Source organism: Narcine bancroftii, chromosome 8 (assembly GCF_036971445.1).
Source record: "Narcine bancroftii isolate sNarBan1 chromosome 8, sNarBan1.hap1, whole genome shotgun sequence".
In the NCBI taxonomy this organism is placed as follows: Eukaryota; Metazoa; Chordata; class Chondrichthyes; order Torpediniformes; family Narcinidae; genus Narcine; species Narcine bancroftii.
In genome coordinates this window covers 100,814,682-100,841,742 of record NC_091476.1, presented here as the reverse complement: position 1 = coordinate 100,841,742, position 27,061 = coordinate 100,814,682, and the positions used below count along the sequence as shown (strand labels likewise).

Sequence of the window (27,061 nt, the reverse complement as noted above, 5' to 3'; positions counted from 1 at the left end):
TCAGCCCTTAATCAAGAGATTGAGGGCTTTGCAGCCTGAGCCAGCATTTTTCAAACGGCTATACCCAATTGCCCTTGTGAAGATTCCTTCTTGAACCACTCACTGCTTTGCTTGACATGGTTATGGTGTGTGGAATTAAGAACCTATGATAATGGAGTACAGCTGCATGCTGATTTTTTTTAAAAAAACTTTGCATTTATGTCTACATGCAGAAGAGTTTTGTTGAATTACTGGACTCAAGCTGGAATCTTTAGTCTGACCCAATTTTATAATTCTCAAAAGACCTGTGTGCAAACTTAAGACTTGTATATAAAAAAAAACAGGATTCAGTTCTTGAATGTCCAATCTACCATCAGTGACATTTTATCTTCCCAGAATATTATCCTTCATCCATTCCCCCTACCCATTTTTTAAAAAATATAATAAAATCCTTGGAATACTGGCAATGCTGTACTGTACTCCTTTTAATATTATGCATACTTCTCACAATTGATTTCTAGAATTTTAACAATTTAAAAGGTTTGTCACCATTCAGGATTATACAGTATGGAATAATATTGATACAAATGAAAACCAATCTGCAAAAAAAACCAATCTGCAAAAAATTTGGCCCAATGCATATTCCACGCTGTAATCAGTAATGAAATTAAAAGGACAGCTTTGTAAACAAACCACACTGTCTACAGAATACAGGCTACACAAGTATGATTTGCAACTGACAGGTCTGAGGCACTTTTCATCAGCCCAAGAAAACAAAGAGGCAGTGTATATTGCCTAAATTAAACCAGGCTTTGGACACCTTCATCTCGGTTTTATCAGTGAAAGAGATAAAGAAAATTTCCAGCCCAGATTTAATTGTGTCACTCACTCTGCCATTGGTGTTGTGGTCGCTTCTTTTGACATTATGCATCAATGTTTTGAATGATGGATTAGAGCTTTATAGCCAACTTTTCAGACAATACAAACATCAGAGAGGCAGGTAGTGTTGAGGAAGCAGAGTCTTCAGAAAAACTTTATTCTGGTTTGGAGATTGGGAAAGAAAATGGCAAATGGAGTACAGTGTATGATAATGCACTTTGGTGGATGGAAAAGGCCATTCAGAAAAAGAGGGACGGGGGGGTCCCTCGTGCACAACTCCCTAGGTCAACTTGCATACAGACTCAGTGGTAAGGAAGGCAAATTGAATGCTTGCATTCATTTCAATGATAGAATCTGTGATGTTGAGGCTTTATAAGGCATTGGTCTGATCCTATTTGGAATATTGAGAGCAATTTTGGGTTTTAATATCTAAGGAAGGATGTGTTGGCATTGAAAAGGTTCAGAGGGGATTTACAAGGTTTATCTCAAGAGTGAAATGGTTTCCAATATAAGGAGCATTTGAAGGCTCTGGGATTATACTACTAGAGTTTAGAAGAAATGGGGGGTGGGGCGGGGGGCAGGGCACCTTATTTAAACCTATCAAATATAAAGGCCTGGATAGAGTTGATGTGGAGAGGATGTTTCCAATAGTGGCAAAGTCTGGGACAAAAGGGCATAGACTCTGAATACAAAAACATCCCTGTAAAACCAAGATGAGCAGGAATTTCTTTACCCAGAAGGCAGTCAGTGGGGATATTTATGGCAAATATATTCTTCATCAGGAGGGAATTGAGTTACAGAAAGAAGGCAGGGGAATGGGGCTGAAAAGAACGGAAAATCAGCCATGATGGAATGGCAGTGCAGATTAATGGGCCAAATGGCTCAATTCCATTCCTGTTGGTACATCATGTGCTCTTTATAACTAGCATATTTGCATTCCCAAGGTGTGAGCCTCCACACCAATTTTGTCAGTTAAACCACCTAAAATTCTACACTTCTATGTCTCTATTTATCTTAAATCATTTGTAACTCAATTAATGAATTTATACTGCTGAACACAATAAATGTTTTTCAAGCATTTGGTGCAGTTAAAAAAAAACAGGATTACATATTAAATGAAGGGAAATCTTTTATTCTCTGGATTTTAAACTTACACACTTCATTCAGTGCATGTAGCTATTTTGAAATTTAAGATGGAAAAGAATCACAAGACAATGAACTGAAGCATAAAATTATTTGAACACAATTTTACCTGATACATGAATAATAATTGATAAAACAGCACGCTGTTATCAGGTATATATGCCAAATACATCAGAACTAAAATTCAGACCATACCAAACAGATAATTCTATTAAAATATTACACATTTCAAGAGAAAATAAAGCTGTACAACAGCTAATTTTACAGGTACAACTTTTTAGTACTCCGAATTCTGCAATTTCTTCATGTTATCTCCAACTTCACTCTTAAAAAAAATTAGGGGATAATTAATTAGATATGCACTTTTTTAACAAAAGCTTTTTAGGATATATAGAAGGGTGAAAGAGTCAACATTTCAATGGAAAAAATCTACTCTTTTTGAAAATTATGTCTGTATTTATTCTTATCCACCCCATCCAAAGATTACCTTAAAAAATTATTTTCAAATTAAAAATTACTCATTTAGATTACAAAAGTCTTCATTGGCAGTAAAAATACAAATTTGTTCTTCATGTGGAGTGAAAATTACATTCAAATGTCAATAGATCGGACAGCATATTTTCAAGAAAAATCAAATTAGAACATTTCACTAGATGGAGAGTTGAAAATTTTGAATGCAAAAATGAGTAGGTCATAGGAAATGCGTGCACTCTACAATTATTAATTGTAACGATGATTTCCCTGCACTAGGAACATCCCCACTCCAAACTTCTGCCTTGAGGCAGAAGAGAGAGATTAAACAGCTCCCATTTATCTCCTTAATTCATACAGCCCAGTTGCTTTTTCTATTTGGAAGAAAAACTGCAATAATCCAAGAGTAGGTCCCATTACATTTGCTTGTTTAAAGATAGAGACCAATGCCACACAGTAACTGCCTGAGATGTGAAACTTCAAGGCAAGCCAAATTTTGTCTCTCACATACCAAACTGTTAAACTGGATACAATTTGGGAACAAACTACATTCCACCATAAAGCTCAAACTGTCAAAATCAAACACTCATTTAAACTTTTGCAAGTTGATCTTTTAGGAAAGTCATTTCCAGACAAGCGTTCAATACTGTCATTTTTATCCCATTTTGAACTAATTTTTTTGTAAACCCCTCGAGATTCAGCTGTAAATTGCAAATACAGTGGTACTCAATTGAGATCGCTGAAAGCTTTAATTTAGACTACAAGGTCTGGACATGTAGTCTAATCTTCGTGTCAATTTTTTAAAAACTGCATATTCACTGGAAGAATGTTCACTTTGATGTATGACAGGAAATGAGCCAACCACTAATTCAAGTCAACTGTTATAAAAATTAGATACTGCTCATTTATTTTCATCATTGCTCCCAAGTAAAACTAGACGGTAAAGTGGAAGAAAAATCTTGCCCAATCCTGATTTATGCAATCAATTTAAAAAGTCCAGTACTATTCTTTGCACAAGTACTCAAAATGATTGCATTTTCTCCAAAAGCTATGCTTCTACAATACTCACACACAATAAGAACAAGATACAAACCATTTATAAATTATTTGCCTCTATTGAACACGAACATTAATTTGTTTAAAAATTTAACCAGAATTTCATTATGGGTACACTGCTTGATAATTTAGAGACAATTTAGGAACTTAAGGAAAGTTTACAAGTACTACTGAGGCAGATTGGCACAAATGGAAAATGGGCATTTGTATAAACATTAAAAAATTATATAGACATTACAAAGTACAGTAATTACCAATTGGTATTCCATGTTTAAATTTCTTTTTATAGACATGACTGCTTGACATAGTAGGCATTTTTTTTAAAAGTTGGATTCTATTTTTCAAGTGGGAGATCAAATCAGGTCAACTCCCACAATCCAATATTGTGTCAGTTTATTGACAATTTCCTCAACGTCTCCCACCTCTGGGGTACTCTCTCCTAACCTTGTAGTCATGCTCCCAGCTTCTGCTGTAATAAGAGGTTTGGTCTTGTCGGTACTCAGAGTCATGGTTTCCCCTATGATGCCAGTCTGGATTGTGATCCTGGAAGCGAGCATCTTGGGTGAAATTGCCATTGTTCGAATTATAGGAATTATACGCTTGTTGCCTTTGGGTGACAGATGGCTTTTCTGAAAGCCACACATGAGAATTTCTACTGGATGACTGTGGCTGCACAGAGAAAACAAAATTCTGGCTCGAAGGCAATGCTTGATTTGGTTGCTGCAGGGTGGATCGATTATTGGAGTTTGAATGTTGCAATAAGGGATTGTAATTCTGTGACCCTCCTCTGGCATGCTTCTGCCACGTGTTGTTTATCTGAAAGGAAAAAAAAGTTTAAAATCAGCAAGGTGCCAAACCAGATATAATGAGCAGTAAAAAGCTGCCCTGACAGATATTTGTATCATCTATAGCCAGCGGCAAATGTTGTGCCTTGTATTTGGAAAGGCAACATCAACTTAGAAACCATTAACATGCCTTCGTGAAATTGTGTCACACAAATTTAAGTTTTTTTTTGAAGAGGTGAAGTGTACTGACAAGGGCACAGTGTTGGGCATCAATTACTTCAGCAAGTCTTCTGACATGGTCCTAGACCCGAATGCATGACAATATCCAGGGCAGATTGGCTAACTGGATATAATTACCTTGATGGTACGAGTCAGGGATTGGTGATATAGATCACTGCTCTTTGTGATCTATATTAACGACTTGGATGACATGATTAGTAAGTTGCAGATAACAAAAATGGTGGTACAGTGAGCAATGATGGTGGTTACCAGAGATTAGAATAGAGACAAACCAGAAGGAATGGCAAATGAATTTAACTTGATCAAGTCTGAAATGTTGCACATTTAGAAAGTTAAATCTGAGCAGGAGTTGCACAGTAAACAAGGAGCTGAAGAGGATTGAAGAACAAGACTGGAGTAGATGTAAATAGTTCCTCAAAAGAGCAGCACAGGCAGACAGGGCAATAGAGCAGCATTTGGCATGCTTTCCTTCAACAGTCTGGACTTTAGGTACAGGAATTAGAATGTCATGCTACAGTAGCTCAAGATGTGGGTGAGACCACACTTGGAAGTATTGTGTGCAGTTCTTGTTGTGGAGCTTAAGCTGGAAAGGGTGCAGAAAAGATTCTCAAGAATGGTATCAGTACTGGCAGGCTTGAGTTTTGATGAAAGTCTGGGACTTTTCTCCCTGGAGTGTAGGAGGCTGAGGGTTATACTTGTATACAAAATTATGAGGGGCATAGACAAGGTAAAAAGTCAATCTTTATCCCAGGGCTGGCAAGTTTAAAAACTGAAGTGTCAATTTTTTCCAGAGGGTGATTGATGTGTGAAATGTGACGCAAGATCATTATATATTTAAAACAATTCCAGCAAAATAGAAAAAAAGGAAGTATCCTCCTAAAATTCTATAATTATTAAAGCTAATTCACTACTTAGACAAGCAACAAATCACAATATTGCAAATAAAAACAATAAAACTGAAAAAAATGTTGCTTTGGCTTTTATTCTCTGACCAGTGAAGGCCCAGATAAACATCAATTACATTATGTTTGCAAAATTGGTTACTACTAAAAAAATTTTATGAAACAGAAGAATACCACTGCATGCCTTCCTCCCACTACTTGCATCCTTTTCAAACACAAACCAGCAAGCATCTGCACAAACAATTCTCCCCAAACTTTACCACTTCAATTCTTCAAAAGCTGGATAAGGACCAAGAGAACCTTTGCTCTCTTCTCTACCAGCCCCTGCCCAGTTAAACTTCCTCCAAGGTATTACACCATCAGCATATCTTCATTTTGAAAACTGCTTGAAATTTAAATTTATTCCAACAAATTCCAGATTAAAACCTACATTTTCCTCAAAAATTCACAATTCACTTACCACAACCTGCATATGAAGATCATCAGACTTAGAAATTGATCTCTGTATCAACTGTGGAGATGCAATCAATGGTAACCCCATATTATCTGTAGCCCGATCTAATCTGTTGCAAAGATTGAGGGAGCTAGAGGGAGAAAAAAAGATAAACACAAGTTAATTACAAAAACTAACAGACATTTCAAAGCTTCTCAAGACTGCAGTTCAATGGAGTGACTGACACACAAGAATATACCACATTAATCAGAGTTCCTCCTTTGTTGCCACAATGAGACAAACTACTTTGTCCTTTGAACCAAAAGCATTCTTTTAATCTCCCTAACAAACATACAAAATAAAGTCCTGCAGTTAAACTAAGCCCATTCCTATCAATAGTCAGGCACTTGAAAGCCCACTTTTCCCTAGAAAATGTGATGCGAAAAGCATGTTTTGCCAACGAAAGACTGAATGTGAATGTGAGTTTAATTAAATTTGCTTTAAACAGAACTCTCATATTATTGTTCTAAAATTTAGAATCAAAGAATTAACTCTGCAATTTTTACAATTCTAATGAATAGACCAGGCTTTTCCCCAGTTTTGTATTTTGCACAATATTTTGAACTTGAAAACAAAGAAACCAAGACTATTCAAAATCTAATTTCTGACAATGTTTATGCCATTTTAAAACCTAAACAAATGGATTGGGTGGTAACATACAAAAAAAAAATCAACATTTAGATCAGAGAAAAATCAAAGTTTATACCGATTATTATTGAACTGGTTAGGTTGATAAGGACCAAGAGAAGCAGCTGAATTCTGATACTGGCTCCCTTCCCGAGATCCATGAGAACTACCTAGGAGCAGAAAAGAGGACTTGGTTGTGAATCTCAATTTCAAGTATAAACACAATTTAGTTTAGTATGTTTGTTAAACAAGAAACAGGAGAAAAAAGATACTGAAATGTGGAGGAACTCAGTCAGTCTTGCAGCATTTATAGGAGATAAAGATATATTGCTGACATTTTGGGCTTGAGCCCTTCAAGGAATCAGGGAAAAAAAATCTGACAGTCTCAGAATAGAGACAGTGCTGGCAGGAGAAGGAGTTCAGACCAACAAAAGTGTTAAATGGATATGATCAGGGGAGAGGTGAGAATTGATTTTGTCTGTGTGAAAGGAGACAGGGGAAAAAGGGGGAGGGGGAGGGAGAGAGAGAGAGAGAGAGAGAGAGAGAGAGAGAGAGAGCTGGGGGAAGAAGTGGGGGGGGGGGGAAGGGTAAGGGGGTTAATGAAAACCAGAAAAGTGAATATTAAAGCAATCCTTTTGGAGAGCGCCCAAACAGAAGACGTGATATTGTTCCTCCAAAATGCTCAAAAAAAAACCAATATCCCAGCTTGTATCCAGTGTCTCTGAGGAGACCACAACAGGAGCACCCAATGCAGTAGATTACCCCTGTAGATTCATAAGTGAAATGTTGCTTCACTTGGAAGAACTGTTTGGTGCCCAGAAGGATGGTGAGGGAGAAGGTCTGGGGACAAGTGGAGCATCTGCTCCAGTCTCAGGGATAGACACCAAGGATTGGTGCAGAGGGAGGAGTGGACAAGGGAGTCATGGAGGGAGTAGTCCCTGCAGAAGGCAGAGAGGAGAATATGTCTAGTGGTGGGATCATGTCGTAGGACATGATGTATTGATTGTGGAGGCTGGTGGTAGGTAATGGCAAGAGGAATCCTATCTTTGTTGCAGGTGGGAATGGAGAGGGCCAAGTTGATGGCAGTAGAGGGAAAGCCACATTGTTTGAAGGAAGAGGCCATCTGATGATCTGGCATGGAAGTCCTCGTCCTGGGTGAAGATGCAACAGAGACAGGGTGTGAAGTCTCCCTCTCCACACTTTCCTCAAACTCTATCTCCATCTCATGAAACAAACGCTTGACAGATAGTCTACAAACCCACAAACGGGAGTGGGGGGGGGGGAGGGGGAGTGGCAAGATGGCGTAGAAGACAAACTTGCAATTCCACCCTTCATCAGCTAGTCTTTTAAATACCCGTTTAAAAAATTTATAAAAGTAGTATTTACAATTATTGGAATACTAGAGGACTATAATGGCTACTAACGTGAAAAAAAACAAAAGCTCAATTACCGAATGAATTACCTTTCAAGAATGCCGAAGAATTGAGGCCTACCTGTCCAGTTGAAACCACTGAGTCGTTGGTGGGAATCCCCCAAGGCTCAGAGGACTCCTGCCCAGTTAAGTATGACGCCGGCGCCGATCCTACCTCCGAAAGATGGCGCCAGCTTGACATTAAGCTCGGCCAGTACTGAACCACGCGCCCGTGAAGTCGGACGCGTGGGCGGTCCAACCGAGAGGGGCCCTTGAGCCCGCGATGTTGTCGGGTGGGCCAGGGACGCGAAGTGTTGCATCGGAGGATGCACCTGCACAGTCACTGATCCTACCAGGCATGTGCAGTGCTTCAAGGGTTCGGGATTTATTAGAACTGGTGTGGGCTGTGTCGGGTGTTCAACCCGCAGCCACACCTGAAGAGGGTCAGCGGTGCCTGAAGAAGAAGACGACTTACCTTCACTGAGCAGCAGACAAGAACAAATGGAGGTGGAGACCAGGGAAGGTAGGCCTCAAAGGGAGGTGATGGAACCAAGAATGGAATTTATGTGTGCTGTTTTGGAAGGGATTGGCTAAATCTAAATTGTTTAAAACAGACGTCTCGAGGATTCCTGGAAGTGAAAACTAAAATGAGCACTATGTGTGAAGACATAACAAATATGAAGCAAGATATGTCTGTAGTTAAAAGTGATATTAATAGATGTATAAAATCAGTTGATACAGTAGAAGATAATTTTTTTTAAAATTGAAGCAGCTTTTTTGGAATGTAAAAATCAAGTTGAATGTAATAGGGAAAAAATGGAAGATTCCTTTGTGGATTGGGGAATCCAGAAGAAAGAATTATCGAAGAAAATTGATTCATTGGAAAATCAAAGTCGGAGGAATAATGTGAAAATAGTGGGTCTTCCAGAAGATATTGAAGGTTCTGACCCGATAAAATTTTTTAAGAAATGGATTCCTGAGGTGTCGGGCAAAGAGTTTTTTCAGGAAGGTTTGGAGTTGGATCGAGCACATAGAGCATTAAGGAAGAAGGCATTTCCAGGACAATCGCCACGGGCGGTTTTAATTTGTTGTTTGAAATATCAAGATAGAGAAATTATATAACGACTGGCGGCACTGAAGGCCCGACAACATCAATCTCCAATGATGACTCAAAATAATGGAGTATTTTTTAATGCAGATTTGAGTCAAGAAATTACTAGGCGACGTCAGCTAAAGAAGTATTGTGATGGAGGGTTATAAATTTGATTTTCACTACCCTGCAGTGTTAAAAGTTTTTTTTAATGGTAATTTTCAATCTCAATTTTTTGAAAATGACATGATGCATTAATTTTTGCCAATTCATTGCCAGATTTTCAAGGGAATGGCCGATCTCCATTGATGTCACCTAAAAGAAGGGGAAATGAGAATGGAAAGAAAGAAGAGCTGACACAAAGTCTTCTTGATATTGAAGACCTGGAACAATTATTGGGACTGGAATCATTGGGTTGAATATATTTGCTGTATTTGATTATGTTTAATTGAATAATGTATGAATGTCTGACTGGGGGAGTGGGGGTGGATGGCACTGAAATCTTTGACAGTCATCTGCTGTTTGTGGGGTTTACCACACCCACATTTTTAGGGCATTACTACCTTTGGATGTTTTTTTTTTAAGGAAGGAGTGATTTTTTTTTCTTAATTTGTTTTCTTCTTGACGTTTTATAGGGGAGGTATTGTGTTTTTAAGGATTTACAAGGGGAGCGATATTTAATAGTGTGTGATTATATTGTTAGTTTGTAGAAATGTCTAATTTGAAATTTGCAACTTTTAATGTTCAGGGGTTGAATAATCCAATTAAACGGAAATGAGTTTGGCCTATATTAAAAAATGCAAGTTGACATTGATTTTTTGCAAGAAACACGAAATTGAAGAGAGATTGGGTTGGTCATGTGTTTTCTTCTTCTTTTAATTCTAAGGCGAGGGGTGTAGCGATTTTAATCCATAAGATTTTGCCTTTTGAATTACAATCTTTGGAAGGAAATGCTGGGAGAGTTTTGAGGGTGAATTGTAAAATTTTTGCTGAATCTTGGACTTTGTTTAATGTTTATGCCCCTAATATAGATGAAGAATGTTTTATTTTGTGAGATTTTTGTTGTTAAATCAGGCCAATGCGAATATCTTAGTTGGGGGAGACTTTAACTGTGTTTTGGACCCTTTGTTGGATAGATCTCCGAAAAGTATAAGGAAATCAAAGATGGCGATACAAATTGGGGCTTTGATGAAAGATTTAAATTTGGTGGATATTTGGAAAAGAGTTAATCCTACAGATTAGAATTGTGGTTACACTAGATGCGGAAAAAGCCTTTGATAGAGCTGAATGGGATTTTTTTATTTAAGGTGTTAGAGAAGTTTAAATTTGGGCCTTTTTTTATTGGTTGGGTTAAAGCTTTATATACGAACCCAACTGCTAGGGTGGTGAAAAATGGTCAGGTTTCCTTACCATTTAAATTGACATGTTTGACCCTGCAAGGGTGTCCATCGTCACCAGCCTTGTTTGCATTGGCTCTTGAATCGTTAGCTCAGACAATAAGACAGAATGAAAAGATAAGAGGGATGAGAGTTATGGATGTGGAATATCTATTTGCAGATGATGTTTTGATATATTTGACAGAACCAAAACAGTCATTGATGCATTTGCAGGAATGTTTATTACAATTTGGAAAATTATCTGAATATAAAGTTAATTGGGATAAGAGTGACATTTTGCCAGTTGGAGAGGGTGATTATTCAGAGTATAAAAATATTATAAAATTGAAATGGTCCGATAAAATTAAGTATTTAGGAATAACTGTAAATGCTCATTATCAATCATTATAAGTTAAATTGTTTCTTTATTAAAAAAGATTAAAGCAGATTTAATTAAATAGAAAGACCTTTCATTAACTTTAATTGGTCAAGTAAATTGTATTAAGATGAATATTTTTCCTCGAATCCAATATTTATTTCAAATGATACCATGTTCCCTTTCAAAGGATTTTTTTCAGGATCTAAATAAAGTTGTAAGGGAATTCTTATGGAAAGGTAAATTACCACGGGTAGCATTGTATAAACTTACATGGAAATATGTGTTAGGAGGACTTCATATACCCCATTTTCAAAATTATTATGAAGCAGCTCAGTTGAAATTTATTAGTAGATTGATGGTCTTGGACCAACCTGGGCAAAAGTGGAAATGGCTTGTATTTCCGAAGTTGAGGTGCATCAATTTATATTTTGATGGAATATGAATTTGTTGTGGGAATATAATATGCTGGTATTAAAACATTTGTTAAAGGCATGGACTAGAAGAAATAAGGTTTTTAGGATCAAAAGGCAAATTATCAGTTTTAATCCCACTAATCAGCTTATTCCTTTTTCAATGTTTAATAATCATTGAAAGAGTTGGGATTCTAAGGGTATAAAGATATTGCAGGATTGTTTCGAGGAATATATGCATTTGGATGTACTTTGATTTATTAAATACTTTTAGGTTTTTTTTGTTTATATTTTTGGCTCTCCTTAAGAGTGCTGGCTGATGGGGTGGGAGGGTTTGTTTGTATATATATATATATATATATATATATATATATACACAAATACAAAATTATACTTATTGGATTGTATACACTTTTTTCTTAATGATCTTTTAAATAAATAGTTTATGGAAAAAAAAATCAAGACTGGAATGGCACCTCCTTTCCAGTTCTGAGCTTTTTATATAAAAAAACACACCCAGTAAAATGGGAATAATTTCCTGGAATGCAGCGGCTGTGCAAAAAAAATCTTAAGGGGAAGGGGAGTGGGTTAATGGGAGCTGGAAAAGTGATGTTAATTACTGTCTGGTTGATGTTAATTGTGATGTTAAATGTTTAAAGTGATGTTAAATGTTAAAGTGATGTTAAATGTTTAAAGTGATGTTAAATGTTAAAGTGATGTTAAATGTTAAAGTGATGTTAAATGTTAAAGTGATGTTAAATGTTAAAGTGATGTTAAATGTTAAAGTGATGTTAAATGTTAAAGTGATGTTAAATGTTAAAGTGATGTTAAATGTTAAAGTGATGTTAAATGTTAAAGTGATGTTAAATGTTAAAGTGATGTTAAATGTTAAAGTGATGTTAATTGCTGTCTGGTTGGAGAGTGCCCAGACAATATGCGCATAACAATGGAGTCTCTCCACTTGAGACCTGTTCTCTAGCCAATTTAAATCTCGAATGATATTACCGAAGATTTCAACTGTTTATTGCATACTATTAAAATTGTTCCTTACCTGATCTAAACTGGATGTTGATAGCCTTGCCATACAGCTGGATTCCATTCAACAAATCCTTCCCATAATGGACCGACTCCTCGTGTTTAAAATTCACGAACGCGAACTGCTTTGCTTTCCCATCCTTATCCCGAGGTATTTTTACCGCCAGGAGCGGGCCAGCCTGATACACAGAGTAACTTTTGAGTGGCATCTCCTCACCGTGCTCGGGCAAGTAGAGGGGGAGGGGAGAATGAGACTGGGATTAAAGGAGACTGAAATCTGGAGCGCAACCCCCCCCCCCCCCCAACCCCCCTCGCCGGCCGAACAACATTAGTGAGAGAAAAGGGATCGTCAACATTTCGGGTCGGAAGGAGAGCGGCCGGGTTTTTACAAGCACGGTTAACAGGTCACTTCGGCCCCGGTACTTTTCGGACAGCGGGAGGAAACCGGAGCCGCCGGGGAATTTCTCCACGTGGCTAAAGTTTGGGCGGCCACGGAATCGAGAATAAACCGCCCTGGAACCGTTTCCTGGTGCGAATTTCACAGCAGGGCGACGTCCGGCGAGATGGAAACTTTGCGCGAGTTTCCCCCGATTCCAACTGCGAACGCCGGGCAAATTCGCCGCACATCGTGGGAAAGGGGGAGACGTTGGACCGACCCCCGCCTGGGGCTGCCAGGACTTCGACCGCACACTCGAGGTCGGCAAGTGTGCGCCCGAGTACCGGTAGGCCTCGCTCGTCCGCCTTCCCTGACCTGGAGGAAGAGCTCAAATATAAGCTCCTCCGTCACTTTCGCATCCAGATTCCCAACGAACAGCGTTTTATTTGCATCGTCCGATACGCCCATGGTGGCTAAAATCCAGCGCCCGTCCGGTACCAAAACCCCGAATCAACTCGCAATTTGGACTTCTCCCTTGGAAAACCGCCCCGCTGATTGCGTCACCCGAGCATATTTCCGCCCCGCCTATTGCGTCACCCGAACACACTTCCGCCCCGCCGGTCCTGATCCTAAACTTTCCTGATGAGACTGAGCATATTTTTTTAAATAGCTTTTAATAATAACCTTTTGGCAGCGCCTTTACCAGTACTTTAGAAAATGACAGATTTATATACACCGTATGAATTTAGTAAAGCACAATGCTGGAGGCAGGGGCAGAGATACAGAACTAAAATTTCGGGCTTCATCCAAGTATGAGAAAATGCCGGTGAGGAGTGGGAGCAGGGCAGATGATAGGTGCAGAAGGGAGCCTGTGTAGAACTGGAATGGCAGAAAATACGGGAGGGGTAAGAAAAGGCAAGTAGGTTTAATGGAAAGCAGTGAAGTCAATGTTCATGCCATCTGGCTGGAGGGTGCCCAGATGGAAAATAAGGTGGTCAGAGTACATCAACAGACATGCGAATGCAGGAGTGTGACCCAGAATTGAAGTGGTTGGCCACTGGAAGGTCTCTGTGGTTGCAGACAGAGAGGAAGTGCTGAACAAAGCAATCTCCCAGTCTGTGCCCTGTCTCTCCGCTATAGAGATGCCACAAAAAGTGAGGGAGAAGGTGTGGATGCTAGCGTTGCACCTCCTGCAGGCACAGGGGAAGGTGCCAGAGATGCGAGGGGTGGGGAGGGAAGAGTTCCTGCGGAAGGCCGAGAGAGAGGAGTGGGAAAGATGTGTCAACTGGTGGGATCCTGTATTAAGTGCCAAAAATTCCAGCAGATGATGTATTGGATGCAGAGGCTGGTGGATGGTATGTGAGAGTGAGGGGGATTCTATGTTGGTTGTGTCTGGGGCCAGGGCAGATGAGCCAGAAATGAAGGAGATGCAAGTGAGGGCTGGGCCAATAGTGGTGGAGGGGAAACCACATTTGTGGAAGAGACATTTCAGAAGCCCTGTACTGGAAGACCTCATCTTGGGAACAGATTTGGCAGACACAGAAATTGAGAGTGGAGGGATGGAATCCTTGCATGGGGCAGGATGCAAGGTAGTGTAGTTCAGGTCGTTGAAGGATTTATAGAACATCCCCTGAGATGGAGACAGAGAGATCCAGGAAGAGGAGAGTGTTATTGGAGATGAACCAGGTGAGTTTGAGTTGGGGTGGAATTTGGATGCAAAGTAGATGAAGTTGACAAGCTCATCACAGGTGCATGAGGCAGCCCCAATGTAGTAGTGTATATACCAGAGGAAGAGTTGGGGTCTTGCCTACAAACAGGCGGGCGTAGCTGGGACCTATGCATGGCTACTCCTTTGATTTGGAGGAAGTGGGAGGAGTTGAAAGAGGTTATTGAGCATGAGGACAAGTTCTGCCAGGTGGAGGAGGGTGGTGGTAGAGGGTGACTGATCAGGTCTTTGGTCCAGAAAGAAGAAAAGTGCTTTTGGACCTTCTGTGTTGGGGATAGAGATATAAAGGCATTGGACATCCATCCTTAAGATGAGGCAGTCTGGTTCAGGGAATTTGAATTCATTGAGGAGATGAAGGGCATGCGGGGTGTCGTGGATGTAAGTGGGGATGGATTAGATAAAGGGAGAAAGGTAGGATGAAATGAGTTCAGTGGAACAGGAGCAGGCAGAAACGATGGGTCTACCTGTATGTTTAGGTTTGTGCATCCTGGGTAGGAGGTAGAAACAGCATTGTGGGGTCGGAGAGAATGAGGTTGGTAGCCTTGGAGGGGAGGTGACCAGAGGTGATGAGGTTCGAGTTGGTTTTGGAGACAGTGACGATGTTTGGTGGTAGGGTCCTGTGGGAGGGGTCGATAGGAGGAGGTGTCTGAGAGATGTCGACTGGACGGCAAGATAGAGGTCTTTGGCTACTTCACTAAAATTTGGATGCCACCATATCAGCAATTAAGATATGTATCATTCCCTCCTTGCCCAGGTGGATATCAGTGTGCACATAATCAACAGGGGTAAAAAAAAAAAATCAGGTACACGTTTGCCCATCCACCATAATCCATAACTGAGTATTGGGATGGGGGCACAACCTATCTATTTCCATTTTTGTTTCTCAGCAGCAGAGGCGTCCATCTACATGTTTGTTACATATCTGGCAAATCCAGTCTGTGGACTAACGGTAAAGCAGCTTGTTTATTCGCCTCCTGGGACCTCCCACTCAGGGATCCTGTTGTTTAAAGGCAAAAGAATGCAGTCTGAATGAAAATTCAGATACTGAAAAATGGAAGACTCTGTGCAGAACTTTCGGAGTATAGGAAAAATACAACTCTTCACTTTCACATCCTACCTCATTGCAGCTTATTATCCCAAAGCTCAACTACCTATCTGCTGCATTTTGACAATATCCCCCAAACCATTCCAATTTTGTGTCTAGGAGTCAAAGTAGTATAAATGTTTTGCTTTTTCTCAATTTTTTCACTGTCCCATATGCCTACAAAACTTGATGTTTGTGTATTTTTCTTTGGTTATCTTGTCTGTTGCTACATTTCAAAGACATTCAGCATTCAGAAACTTAACTACTTATTGATTGCATTACTTTTGAAGTAATGTTCCCTTACAGGAACACTAGATTAACATGACTGAATGTTTGAAACTCTATTTGAACCAGGTTTATACTTCAAAGGAGGATAGACAAGCTTAAATGGTCCTCATCTTAAAGAAAATTGGCGTTTTTAAACAAAAAAGGTTGGTTTAAAAGTGAATAATCTGGAGGTGTTTTTGTTTTTAAAAAAGCAGTAAAATCTATACTGCAGCAAACATTTTAAACTGTATTTTCTCAACACATTTTGTCACACATCTCAATCCGAAACCTTTCTTAATGTCCTCATTTGGAGTAATCTAGGTCAAAACAAACAAATAAAGAAATATTTTTTCATTCAAGGCATTTCCCTGCAAATCCCTTACACAAGCAAACCTACACCTTGTACTGAAAGAGTATAGCGATCAAATCTGCACCTAAAAGCCAGCAGACCGCGCAGCAGCACTAGCAAGTGAACCTGCGGACGAATGGCAAGGGGATCTTATGGGCCGGTGACCCCAAAATGACACTGGCCCCGCTGCACAGCAACAGACAAGGACAGCGTGTGGGGAAGAAGGGATGATCCCCTTTTGCGTCAGTAAAAAGGGGAAACGGCAGGAACGCGAGAGGTATAAAAGTTGGGCCTGAGCCCCAATAAAACACAGAGCTTAACCTGACTGCACCCGTGTGTGTCCTTCTTTTGAGTAGTACGCGGCTACAGTACCAACTTTAAATTTGCAAAGTTGTGATGTTGCATTTCCAATGATTCCCATAGATTGACTGGCAACCATTGTTCTGCTCCAAGTAATTAACGCAAAACTTCTCACTCTTCAACAAAAGTTCAACCATCTCTGCCTTGAATACTCTGCTTACTCAAGGTGCTTTCAAATTGCAGCACCTTGTAGTAGGATTACTACATTGTGGGTGCAGTATGCACCTTTCAAATCGCAGGTGGACTTACCTGTTAAATCGCCAACCTGACAATTTAAGGGGGAATCTCACCACCGCGATGATGTGGTGAGTGATGCGTCACACACTCACGGGAAGTATCGGCTGTCAATTCCCTCCCCCCCCCACTCTGTCAGTCACACCCCCCACCCACACAGCGATGTGCCACTGCTGTGAATGGGGTGGGGTGGGGGTTGCTGCCTTGATGTGTCACTCCAGTTCACAGTGATGGCTCAATGAGGGAGTGTGGTAGATATCCTTACCCATAATCCCCCATGCTGCTGGAAATGCAAGATCTATTCTCAGTCAGTTAGCAACGAGCTGCAGAGCTTTGTTATTTCAGATTTATGACAAAGGAGTGTTATTGATAGAAGTACCAGTATAGATGTCAGCAGAACTGGTACTTTAACTTGCACACACAGATCAGCACTAAGGGTTAAGTCAGTGACAAAGAGGAAAGCAAGTCTCTCTCTCTCTCTCGAATAAGGTGGGGGGTGAGAGAGATTGAGCAAAAAAGTATAAAGTGACCTCAAGAGACATTAAAAAAAATTTTGCACCCTGTATGTGTGTATTTTAATCCCCGTTGAGATCTCCCCATGTTAATTTTCTATAAATTGTTTGTGTATGTATTTCATCCCCAGTGCGATCTTCCCATGCTTGTCTATAAATTATGCAAGTAGTTTTCCCACGCTTGCTATAAATTTTGCACGTTTCATTGCCGCTAACATTTTTATAGCAAATACCAGTTTCACATTCTGTAGATGGTGCTGGATATTATCAGAATACCATGTTCCTCATTTCAATTTTAACCATCTGTGGTCTAAATATTCCACTTAATTTTTATTTCAATTTTGATCACTATTGAATAATGCATATTATAGGGCTTCAGTTGTGATGCTTGCAAGCCTCCACTTAGTACCTTCTCGTTTGATATCCAGCTTATCCAAATCATTTAGCTGAGTATTTTTAATTTAGTCAAATTGGTCCCCTTGAACTTCCTAAATCAACATAATTGGTATAATTAAAGAACAAAATATAATTTCAAACAGGCATGTTTTGAATATTGTAACTCCTGGAGAAAAGTTTAATTTCTGACTTTAAAAAAAAATACTGCACAGAGGGCAACAGATAGTGAAGCTAATAATGATTGGAAGCTCCCACCCTATGGTTACCAAACAAGGTCGATATGCCAGACATGTAACTGAGATCCCAAAGTTTGTTCTTTTCTCTCTCACACGTTATTCCTCCTGCTGTCCATGCCTCCTTTCTCAGTCTGTTAAAACTGCTGACAAGAGAGAGACAGCACTCACTTTTGTACATAGCCTGTTCTATTTCTCCAGCCTGCTTTCCAAAGCGATTCTCAAAAAGAGATGGTACTCTTTCTCGTTTCCCAGTCTCAGAGTGCAACAATAAAAATTTTAACCAGGCTAACAAACTATTCCGACAATAAGCAGAATTCTATTCTTATTACCCATCTTCACTCTTGGGTTCTTTCTCTCGATCTCAGGAGGGAATCAGATCAACTTAGAATGAGGGACCACAGTGCTCCCAGGAGTCGGCTATGGAGTTCGGGCTCAAGAGTCCCAATGGTGCACTTCAACTCCATCCAAAGTCCCAGTTTCCTTGTGACCTCTTACTCCATCTGCAGCAATCATCCCAGCTAGATTCTGCCGCACTACGCCGCCAATGTGATAGTTGACCCATGCTGTCAAGACAGAAAGTACACAGGAGAACCATGGAGCATACAATACAGGTTTATTAAATTGCACTAGCAGGAGTGATGAATATCAAGTTCAGGTAGACAGTCTCATCTTAGTCAATATGGAACCTCACTAAAAGATCACATTAATTTGATGTACATTGTTCCAGTTCCTTATTTGCCTTTGTCATTGTGGTTCTCTCTTTAGAAATGTAAACAACTGACGTCAAACAGTTACCCACTCAGGGGTCATTTGTCTGAGTGCTACTGGTCCTACATAACCCTGTCACATGGTTGGCGACTAAACCGGCTCCCTCACCAGGCTTTCATGGTGCGGAAGGTGGCTAGACACCTTGCAGGATGAAAAACAAACGGATGAACCCTCTCATAGGCACAAGTCATCTAGCAAACACATGTTGTGAAGTGCAAAGGGCATCCCTTGCATCAAAGCATGACCTGGCCATGCGCTGCAACAGAACTTCCCCCAGCTGTCTTGGACCTCATGTCGTTGGATCGGAGAGGGTATGTCAAGAGGGTGGGTCTGGACCCATGCAATCCCTACTCACCTAAATCCATTCACGCACACGCTCTTCCTTTCTAAAAGGGGTATCCTTGTATCAAACTCCAAAAACTGACTGAAAGGAACTATTGTCATCCTATGGAATGACGACGGCAGAATAAGATCACCCACATTAACAGTTAATCCTGTTTACGTTTCATGTCTTTAAAACAGTTGAGGTAATGTCTAGAGGTTTTGCCTTTTTTCAAATTTTATTGGCACATGTAAAAATTACATATACAGCCAAAATTACTATATATCAAAATCAATACATGCTATTTTATCATTTTTTCCCCCACTCTCTCCCTCCACACAAACCCCCCCCCAACAAAAAAAAGAAATAGATTAATTTTAAAAACAATACTGGATATTACCTTATAACTAAATTATGTCCTAATTATGTTAACATTTACAACTATAAATATATCCACTAAACATAAAATATTAATAGAATAAAACACAACTGTTTAATATAATACTGGATCAAAATCTAAGTATATGCACACAAAAAATCCCACATAGAACATCTAACAAAAATAATGAATTGAGAGATTAGGATAAGGACAGGAAGTGACAATTAATATAATGTAAGTACTTATAAAGTTATGACACCAATCTTTTGCATATATGGAAACCAAATTCTCAAAAAATTATATTTATTCTTTAAATTGTATGTAATTTTTTCAAAGGTATACAACTTCGCATTTCACCATGCCATCTATCTAATACTAAATCTGTACCAAATTTCCAGCAATACCTTTTCTGGCAACTGCCAGTGAGATTTTTTTTTTAAATTCCTTTTGAAACCAATCCAAAGAGTTCAATTTGGGACATGTCCACATTGAATGCAAGTACCTATATCCTGTTTACATCAAAATCACTTATCCGAATAGAGGTTTGCCTTCAATGCATATCGAACATCTATGTTCTGATTATTGTTGGGTTAAGATTCAATTAACAAATGATAATTAATCTGGAGAGTTAATTAATTCTTTAAGACAAACAAAAGAAAGGAAGCCTCTCCTTAAGGCACTAAAAGCAAAGGAACTTCCATTGGCATAGGACAGTGATGCGAGAGGTTTCTGCCTTCTCTAGTAACTTTGACAGATTGCTTATTGGCTAGCCATTTATGAATGGGGAATTGCTGTGACAGATCGCTAGGCTGTTTATGAATGGGGAACAGCTTCTGACAAGTTCTGTCAGATTGCTAAATTATTAACGGTTCTTTTAACCTGCTTATCAATGTACAATTGGAAGATGCCTCACACTGTTAGTTTAAATGCTAATTCAGCTGTCTGGAAAAGCCAATGAGTCTGCTTTCAATAAGCAGGAGGTGGTAATTTTTCTAACATTAGTTTTAAGGCTAGGGGAATCTGTATTAATAAAGATTAATTCAGACTTGCTTTTCCTTAACAATTGTAATTTCCGGATTACTGAAAAAAATAGAATCTTTCACACATGCATACTACTTTAGACCATGGTAAGTACCTGCATTGTTCAGGGCATTGGGAGCTCGAATGAGCGGGTGGGTAACCCGGACCAGGTGTTAAGTTTGCATTTGGGGCATTGGGAGCTTGCATGGGCATGCTGGCGGGGTCTAAATGAGAGTCCACAGTCGGCATGTTGGATAGGCAGGTGGCCAGGCTTGAGTCTGCATTTGGGGTGTCGTGAGAGTGGATGGGTGGGCAGCTGGGGCCTAAATGAGAGTCCCCAGTCACATGGCTCTTTGACATATTGTGCGGCTTGAACGATTCTTGTCACAGCCAACATATTTCTGCAAGCCCCACGATTGTCAAAGAGCCACATGTGGCTCACAAGCCACAGTTTAGCCACCCCTGACTTGTTCATTCCCAGATCTAAATGTGGAGGGAAAGGGGAAGAAGCAAATTATAAAGGATAGGTCAAGATTAAGATAAAACAGTGCAGAAAAAAAATGACAAAGGTGTTGAATCTGGGTATAACAGCCCACTAAAGAAATCTGGAAATAATAAAATGGTACATCTGTTGATGGTGAGACAATCCAAAATACCTTCAAGAGAAAATGCTGTAAATGTGAAATTCAAATGTTAACTATCTAAAAAATGTTTAAATCAATGTTTAGTCTCCTTGATTATATTGTGCCCAGTCAAAAGATAAGGTGCTGTTTTGATTGGCACCAGAGTGAGTCAAATTTCATGGAGTAGATTGTTTCCATTTCAGCGCTTTTGGAAAAAAAAGCCAGTCAATATAATACAATTGCACTCATATTTCAAACTTCAGGACCCAATTCTGTTAGAGACTGAAATATTAGACACAATTCCAATTTAAGAAAAATAAATAAAACTGAATTGTAATTTCCCTATTTAAATGGCAAGATGGAGATCTAAATAACCATATCCACCAAGTGCATTCAGATAGATTTGGGGATTATAAAGGAATATAGACCAACATTAGATCAGCCAGGAGACACAATCTGGATCAAAATAATAATTTGCTGGAGAAGGAAGGCAAGGAATGTTGATGTTTCAGATCAATGAGTTGCAGTACACCAGGACTGAATGTGGATAGAGAGAATAGCTAGTATAAACAGAGGGGAAATTGTGTCAGGGGCCATTAATGATAGGTGGACTGAGGATGGTGATGGTCAATGAGCAGTTGGAGCTAGGTGTACAAGGAAGGAATGTCGAAAATAGAGCGAGCTGCTGGAGGGTCACAAGAGTTACAAACTACCAGGGCTGGAATCTGATAAGTAAGGATGGTGATAATGGGAACCATTAAGGGAGAGATAAAGGGCAGATAGGTAGGTAGGAGTGCATGTGTAAAATGGGATTACTGGGGGTGGATCGGAGGAGGAAAGTGGGAAACACAGGAGGTAAGTTGAAAATCTAAAATTGAAAAATTCAATGTTCATTCCATTTGAATATAGATTGCCTAGGTAGCACCTAAGGAGCTGTTCATCCAGGCAGTGGAGAAGGCTGAGAACAGACATGTCAAGGTGAGAATTGGAAGGGAGTTGAAATGGCATGTAACCAGGAGGTCATAAGGGACTGCACTGCACACCAATCATGTTATTTGCGCTTTGTCTGGCCGACGTGGAGGAAACCACATCAGAAATACCAAATAAAGTGGACTGGATTGTACATGAATCCTGTCTCTCTTTGAAGTGATACAGGATAGTTAATTTTAACTATTGCGATAATGGAAAAACCAGAAAATGTATCAATGCCATCTCAATGCCACACTGTTGAGAAGGAAAGACTTTTGTGAATTTATTAAGAGACAGATAGAACTGTTTTGTGAAACTAATCTCCCTTCTACCATTTGGAGCTTCTTCAACAGGACACAAAGCTTACTTGAGAGGACAAATTATTTCTTATACAAAAAAAATCTCGGAAGATTTAAAATACAAAATTAGATGGTCTGGAGAAAGATATAACAAAACTAGAAAAAGAAAAATCACAGAACAGGATTGCAAGTATAGACAATTGGAGAATAAAAAACTGAGATATAACACATACAGAATGGAAAAGCACTATATTAAAAACTAAATAAAAGTACTATGAATTAGAAGAACGGACACACAGTCTTATCTTGGCAAGTAAAAGCAGAGGGGTCATCAAGGATGATAAATGTAATCAAAACAGAGGCTGATATTTTCACATATAGTCAGAAAGAAGTAAATAATATATTTAGACAATGTGATACAAAATTATACAAATCAAAATTAATGGATGAAATTTTAGCAAATAATTAACTTCTAAAACTAGGGGATAGAGAACAGTCCTATTTAGAAGTTCCTTGTACAAGAGAAAAAATTGAGAAAGTTTTGGGCACTTTACAAGCTAACAAGTTCCCGGGAGAGGATGGGTTTCTGCCCGAGTCCTATAGACAATTTAAAGATTTGTTGATGCCTCTTATGATGGATGCAGTGGACCAGGCAGTGGAGATCCAGACTCTATTTCAACTGCTATAGTTACAGTGCTACCAAAGAAAAATAGAGACCCATTTAAAACCTCATCATATAGACCCATTTCACTTTTGAATAGTGACTACAAGATATTGGCAAAGGCACTAACCAATAGTTTGGGACAGTATCTCCCAAAATTAATACATACAGACCAGGTGGGAGTTGTTAAAGAATACACTTTTCAAATAGTCTGAGCAGACAATTTAACATAATACACACAGCAAAATCAAAGCTGAATCCAAGCATGACAGTCTCCATGGATGCAGAAATTGCTTAGAATGGCCTTTCTTATTTAAAAGATTGGAGAAATTTGGCATATAGAATATTTATAAATTGGATAAAAATTCTTTACCATAAACTGCAAGCCAAAATTATAACTAATAGTCAGATGTCAGTGGTTTTCCTTTTGAGTAGATAGACACGGGGTCCTCTGTCACCAGCACTTTTTATCCTAGCAATTGAATGATGTGTTATATTTATTTGATCTGGCTGAGACATTGATAAAACTACAAACAACATTAGAAAAATATGGAAGAATTTCAGGTTACAAAATAAATATGGATAAGAGAGGGATAATGCCATTGACAAATGTTGACTATGACAGATATCAAAAAGGTAGCAGATTTAAATGGAAGATAGATGGAATCAAATATTTAGAAATAATGACAATAATTTTACAGAACTTACAAATTTAATTAGACTCCTCTTTTAGAAAAAAAGTGAAAGATCTACAGAGATAGAAAGACCTGCTGATTACTTAAGTGGGAAGAGTAAATTGGATCTGAATGGGATCAATAAGAGAGGTAACAGCGAAGGACTTTATTTATAAATGATATGTAAAGTTAATTAAAAAAAAAATAACCCTATAGTAATACATATGATTAGAATATGGCAAGATATCAATTGAGTGTATTGGAGAAAAAAAAGCAGGGATATCACTAAGAGCACCATTCTATAAAAATGTCTTGCTGCCCAAGAACCTCGGCAACAGAATATTAAACTCCGGGTTGATGAAGAAATAGATACATTGATGGTTGCCTTGCAGAGGAGCTTCTTGTTTCTTTGGAACAACCAAGACATAAATATGGAGTAGCCAACGGGATTTTTTTTTCTGTTATCTACAGCGAAGATCGTTCCTGAAAGAAAGATGGGGGCCAATGTTGATCCCAGCTAAAATTAGTGAAATGAGAGAGAGATTGGATAGTATGAAATCAACTAGAAATACAAGATGTGGATTAGTTCAATACAATTTCCTACACCAACTATATCTTACAACACAGAAGTTGCAGGAATCAAAATCTGAAATATCAGAGATGTGCAACAGAAACAGGAACATTTTTACATGCTACGTGGACCTCTTTTGGCAGAATATTGCTGAAATATTTACAAGGACGGCCTGGAGCTTTACCTTTTAGGTAACTTTATTGAAATAATACATTAACTAAATTTCAAATGTCATTTGTCAAAAAAGCCTTAGCATTGGCAAAAAACTGTATTGTAATTACTTGGAAATCAGATTCTCCTCTCTATATAGCACAATGCACTGCAGAGATGAATAGTTGCATACCCATGGAAAAAATTACATATAATTTGAAGAACAAATATGGCAGTTTGTTAAGATAATGGCAGCCATATTTGGATCATATATGGGCCTAATTATAACAGCAATAATAAAAAGGACAATAGATACTGTTATAGTACAAATACAATTCAGTATAAATGTGAGCCCCGACGGTGTGACTTATATTATGGGGGGGAGTGGGGGGGGGGGGGGAGAGAAGGGTTGTTTTGTTTGTTTTTTGTAAGGGGAAACAAAGTCTATGTGCATAAGGGATGGAAATACATGGATGTTAAGTGCAGAAAGGTCATTTACAAAAAGCAGGGCAAGGCATACTGCATCACTTGTTGTGCTGTGTAACTTCGTGCTCAAGGCATTGTACAAAGTTAAAGTGGAGACTGATAAAATTGTTTAAAAAGTGAGGTATCTCTTGAGCAATTGATGGCACAGATGAGGATTTATTGTGGGCCACTGACAACAAAGCTGAAACTGCCTCATCAGATACAGACTGGGACCCATATGATGACTGTCTAAACAGTGAGAGTATGGATGCGCTTACCACCATCTTTGCTTCAGGCAATGATAGCAAGTGATCTGAAGAGAGCTAATTGTGTTGTTGATTTCAATAAAAATCTCAATGAAAATTTGTCACAGTCGTTTTTTTAAAATATTTTTAAGGGTCGACTTGTATGCCAGATTTTGAGCTGATTTTAGGTCTCAAAATTATATCTAGCATACAAGTTAATAACGGGGTTATCCCAGAGGAAATAGGGTTGGTTTGTGCCAAAGGAGAAATGTCAGGGAGATCATCTAATATTGGCACAGAAATGGGGTCCTTGATTGCTCTTAACTGTCGATGTGTCGTTTCCATATCATGTCACCAACTAACACAGAATACAAACATATCTCTTATCCATGTTTCTTTACTCTCCCTGTAATCTCGCACTAATACTTGTTCTCTAATCTCGAGAGATCTTGTTGGCTTACTCGGAGATGTCGATAGTTAAGTATAAAATCCGATATTTGGGGGCACCGCAGTGAGTCAGGTTCTCAAGCTGCATCCGAACATCAGTTCTGCAGGTGTGCGTTTTGTAGTTGAGTGCAATTTGTTCTGTTTAATAACAAAAATTCTGTGATTTTTGTGGTTCCATGATGCTTTTGATAAACTGCTTTCGTCGCAATTTTAAAAGGTCTGAACAAAGTGCTCAGCTTCCCCATTTGTACTCTGATGGTAGGGTGCAGGTCATGTGTGTTGCACATAGTTGTTTCAAAGGAGATGCTTAAAAAAAGTCTGATACAAATTGAGGTCCGTTGTCAGAAACCAGTTCTCTGGGTAATCCATGATCTGCAACGCATGTTGTAGTCTTTCAATGGTATTTTCAGCTGTTGTTCATCGCATTCACCACACAATAGCACATTTGGAGTGTGCATCGGCAATAATCAGAAAGTTTTCACTCATAAGTGGACCAGCGAAATCACAGATTTGGTGCCATTTATGGGTGAAAATTTCCTCTGGGCTTTGCGGACACATGGTCTCCAGCCAGGTCATGTAACTCTTTATAATCTCGGTATATGGTTTTGCAGGTCCCAATAGAATCTTGATAAGACTGCTCGGCTCCTCATCTTGCTTAAAAATGCCTGATTCTTGTTGCATCAGTAGCTTTTATATCATGGGCAATGCAATACATGTCAAATATTTTGATATAATCAGACAAGTTGTCAGTCTCTTTATATTCATCAAAATGTCCTCCTTGATGTTTCTTCCTCTTGTGTCCCCCTTCTCTTTTTCTGTCTTGTGTTCTATCTTGGACTTGATGTATCCCACATTGTCACATGAATAACACTTAGTCTTCCTGTAATGACAGTGATCAGGGAAGTGGTTACTTCTCCCACAGCAGAGATATTCTCATTGGTCTATTTTCTTCACTGTGTGATCCCCATGTATGACCTCTATGTGACGAATGGTTATTTCAAAGCCCAATGCTGTCCCGTAGGTGGACTTCATGTCCAAATTTTTTTGTGCTCAACCATCACTTTTGAGCGTCGGCCCATATTTCTCTCAAGCCCTCGACTTTAAAAAAAAACCTGTCTCCTACAACTTGCACAACTATGTTAGATATTGGCTCAAGGTTTCACCAATCTTTTGCTTTCTGGTATCGAATTTCATTCTTGCCGCCATTCCTATGGGCTTTGGGCACAGATCACATAACACTTTACAAGTTTTGGTAGATGGTTTTACAAGACTTGTAAAGAGTTATGAACCCCACCTGGTTCAAAAACAACTCCTGTTCCTTGTTGCAAGTGTCACTATCTTTTATATCCTTGACAATACAATACATGTCAAACCTATCAACAGAATCAGTCTCTTTACATTGACCAAGACGCCCTTCTGCCATTTTCACAACTTAATATTCACTTTTGTAAGCGATCTTCCTCATGAATTTTCAATGCTGACCCACACGTGCTCCGACGTCCTCTCTGTGCGAGATTCCGTCGCCCAGAATGTAGCCTGCATCACCCTTCACTAGCGTCCGCAGTCACTGCCTCCATTCCAAAATGGCGCCGACCGCGGGCCGCGATCGCACGTGACGTCACTCAGACATGCGCGGTGGCGCAACACCAAGC

At 39.2% G+C, this 27,061-nt stretch overlaps 1 protein-coding gene and 1 long non-coding RNA gene across 2 annotated transcripts; one reads left to right on the top strand and one right to left on the bottom strand.

Moving 5' to 3' along the window:
* Positions 1 to 1,969: 1,969 nt before the first annotated feature.
* On the bottom strand, positions 1,970 to 13,224 carry rbm7 (RNA binding motif protein 7). The gene is made up of 5 exons (XM_069894581.1): positions 13,028 to 13,224; positions 12,293 to 12,455; positions 6,655 to 6,745; positions 5,916 to 6,039; positions 1,970 to 4,344 (listed from the first exon to the last, which is right to left on the bottom strand). The coding sequence occupies exons 1-5, from the start codon at positions 13,118 to 13,120 to the stop codon at positions 3,937 to 3,939; spliced, it is 879 nt and encodes a 292-aa protein (XP_069750682.1). The 5' UTR covers positions 13,121 to 13,224; the 3' UTR covers positions 1,970 to 3,936.
* LOC138741071 (uncharacterized) lies at positions 12,571 to 16,403 on the top strand. The gene is made up of 2 exons (XR_011343308.1): positions 12,571 to 12,998; positions 15,266 to 16,403. It is a non-coding gene; the product is annotated as an uncharacterized lncRNA (long non-coding RNA).
* Positions 16,404 to 27,061: the final 10,658 nt, after the last annotated feature.

Bases quoted from the DNA above. Each gene is read 5' to 3' on its own strand.
- rbm7 (XM_069894581.1), bottom strand. From the start codon at position 13,120: ATGGGCGTATCGGACGATGCAAATAAAACGCTGTTCGTTGGGAATCTG. The intron at 6,746-12,292 runs GTAAGGAACAAT...TTCTGCTCCTAG, and splicing joins CAACATCCAGTTTAGATCAG to GTAGTTCTCATGGATCTCGG. The intron at 6,040-6,654 runs GTATAAACTTTG...TTCTCCCTCTAG, and splicing joins AACCAGTTCAATAATAATCG to CTCCCTCAATCTTTGCAACA.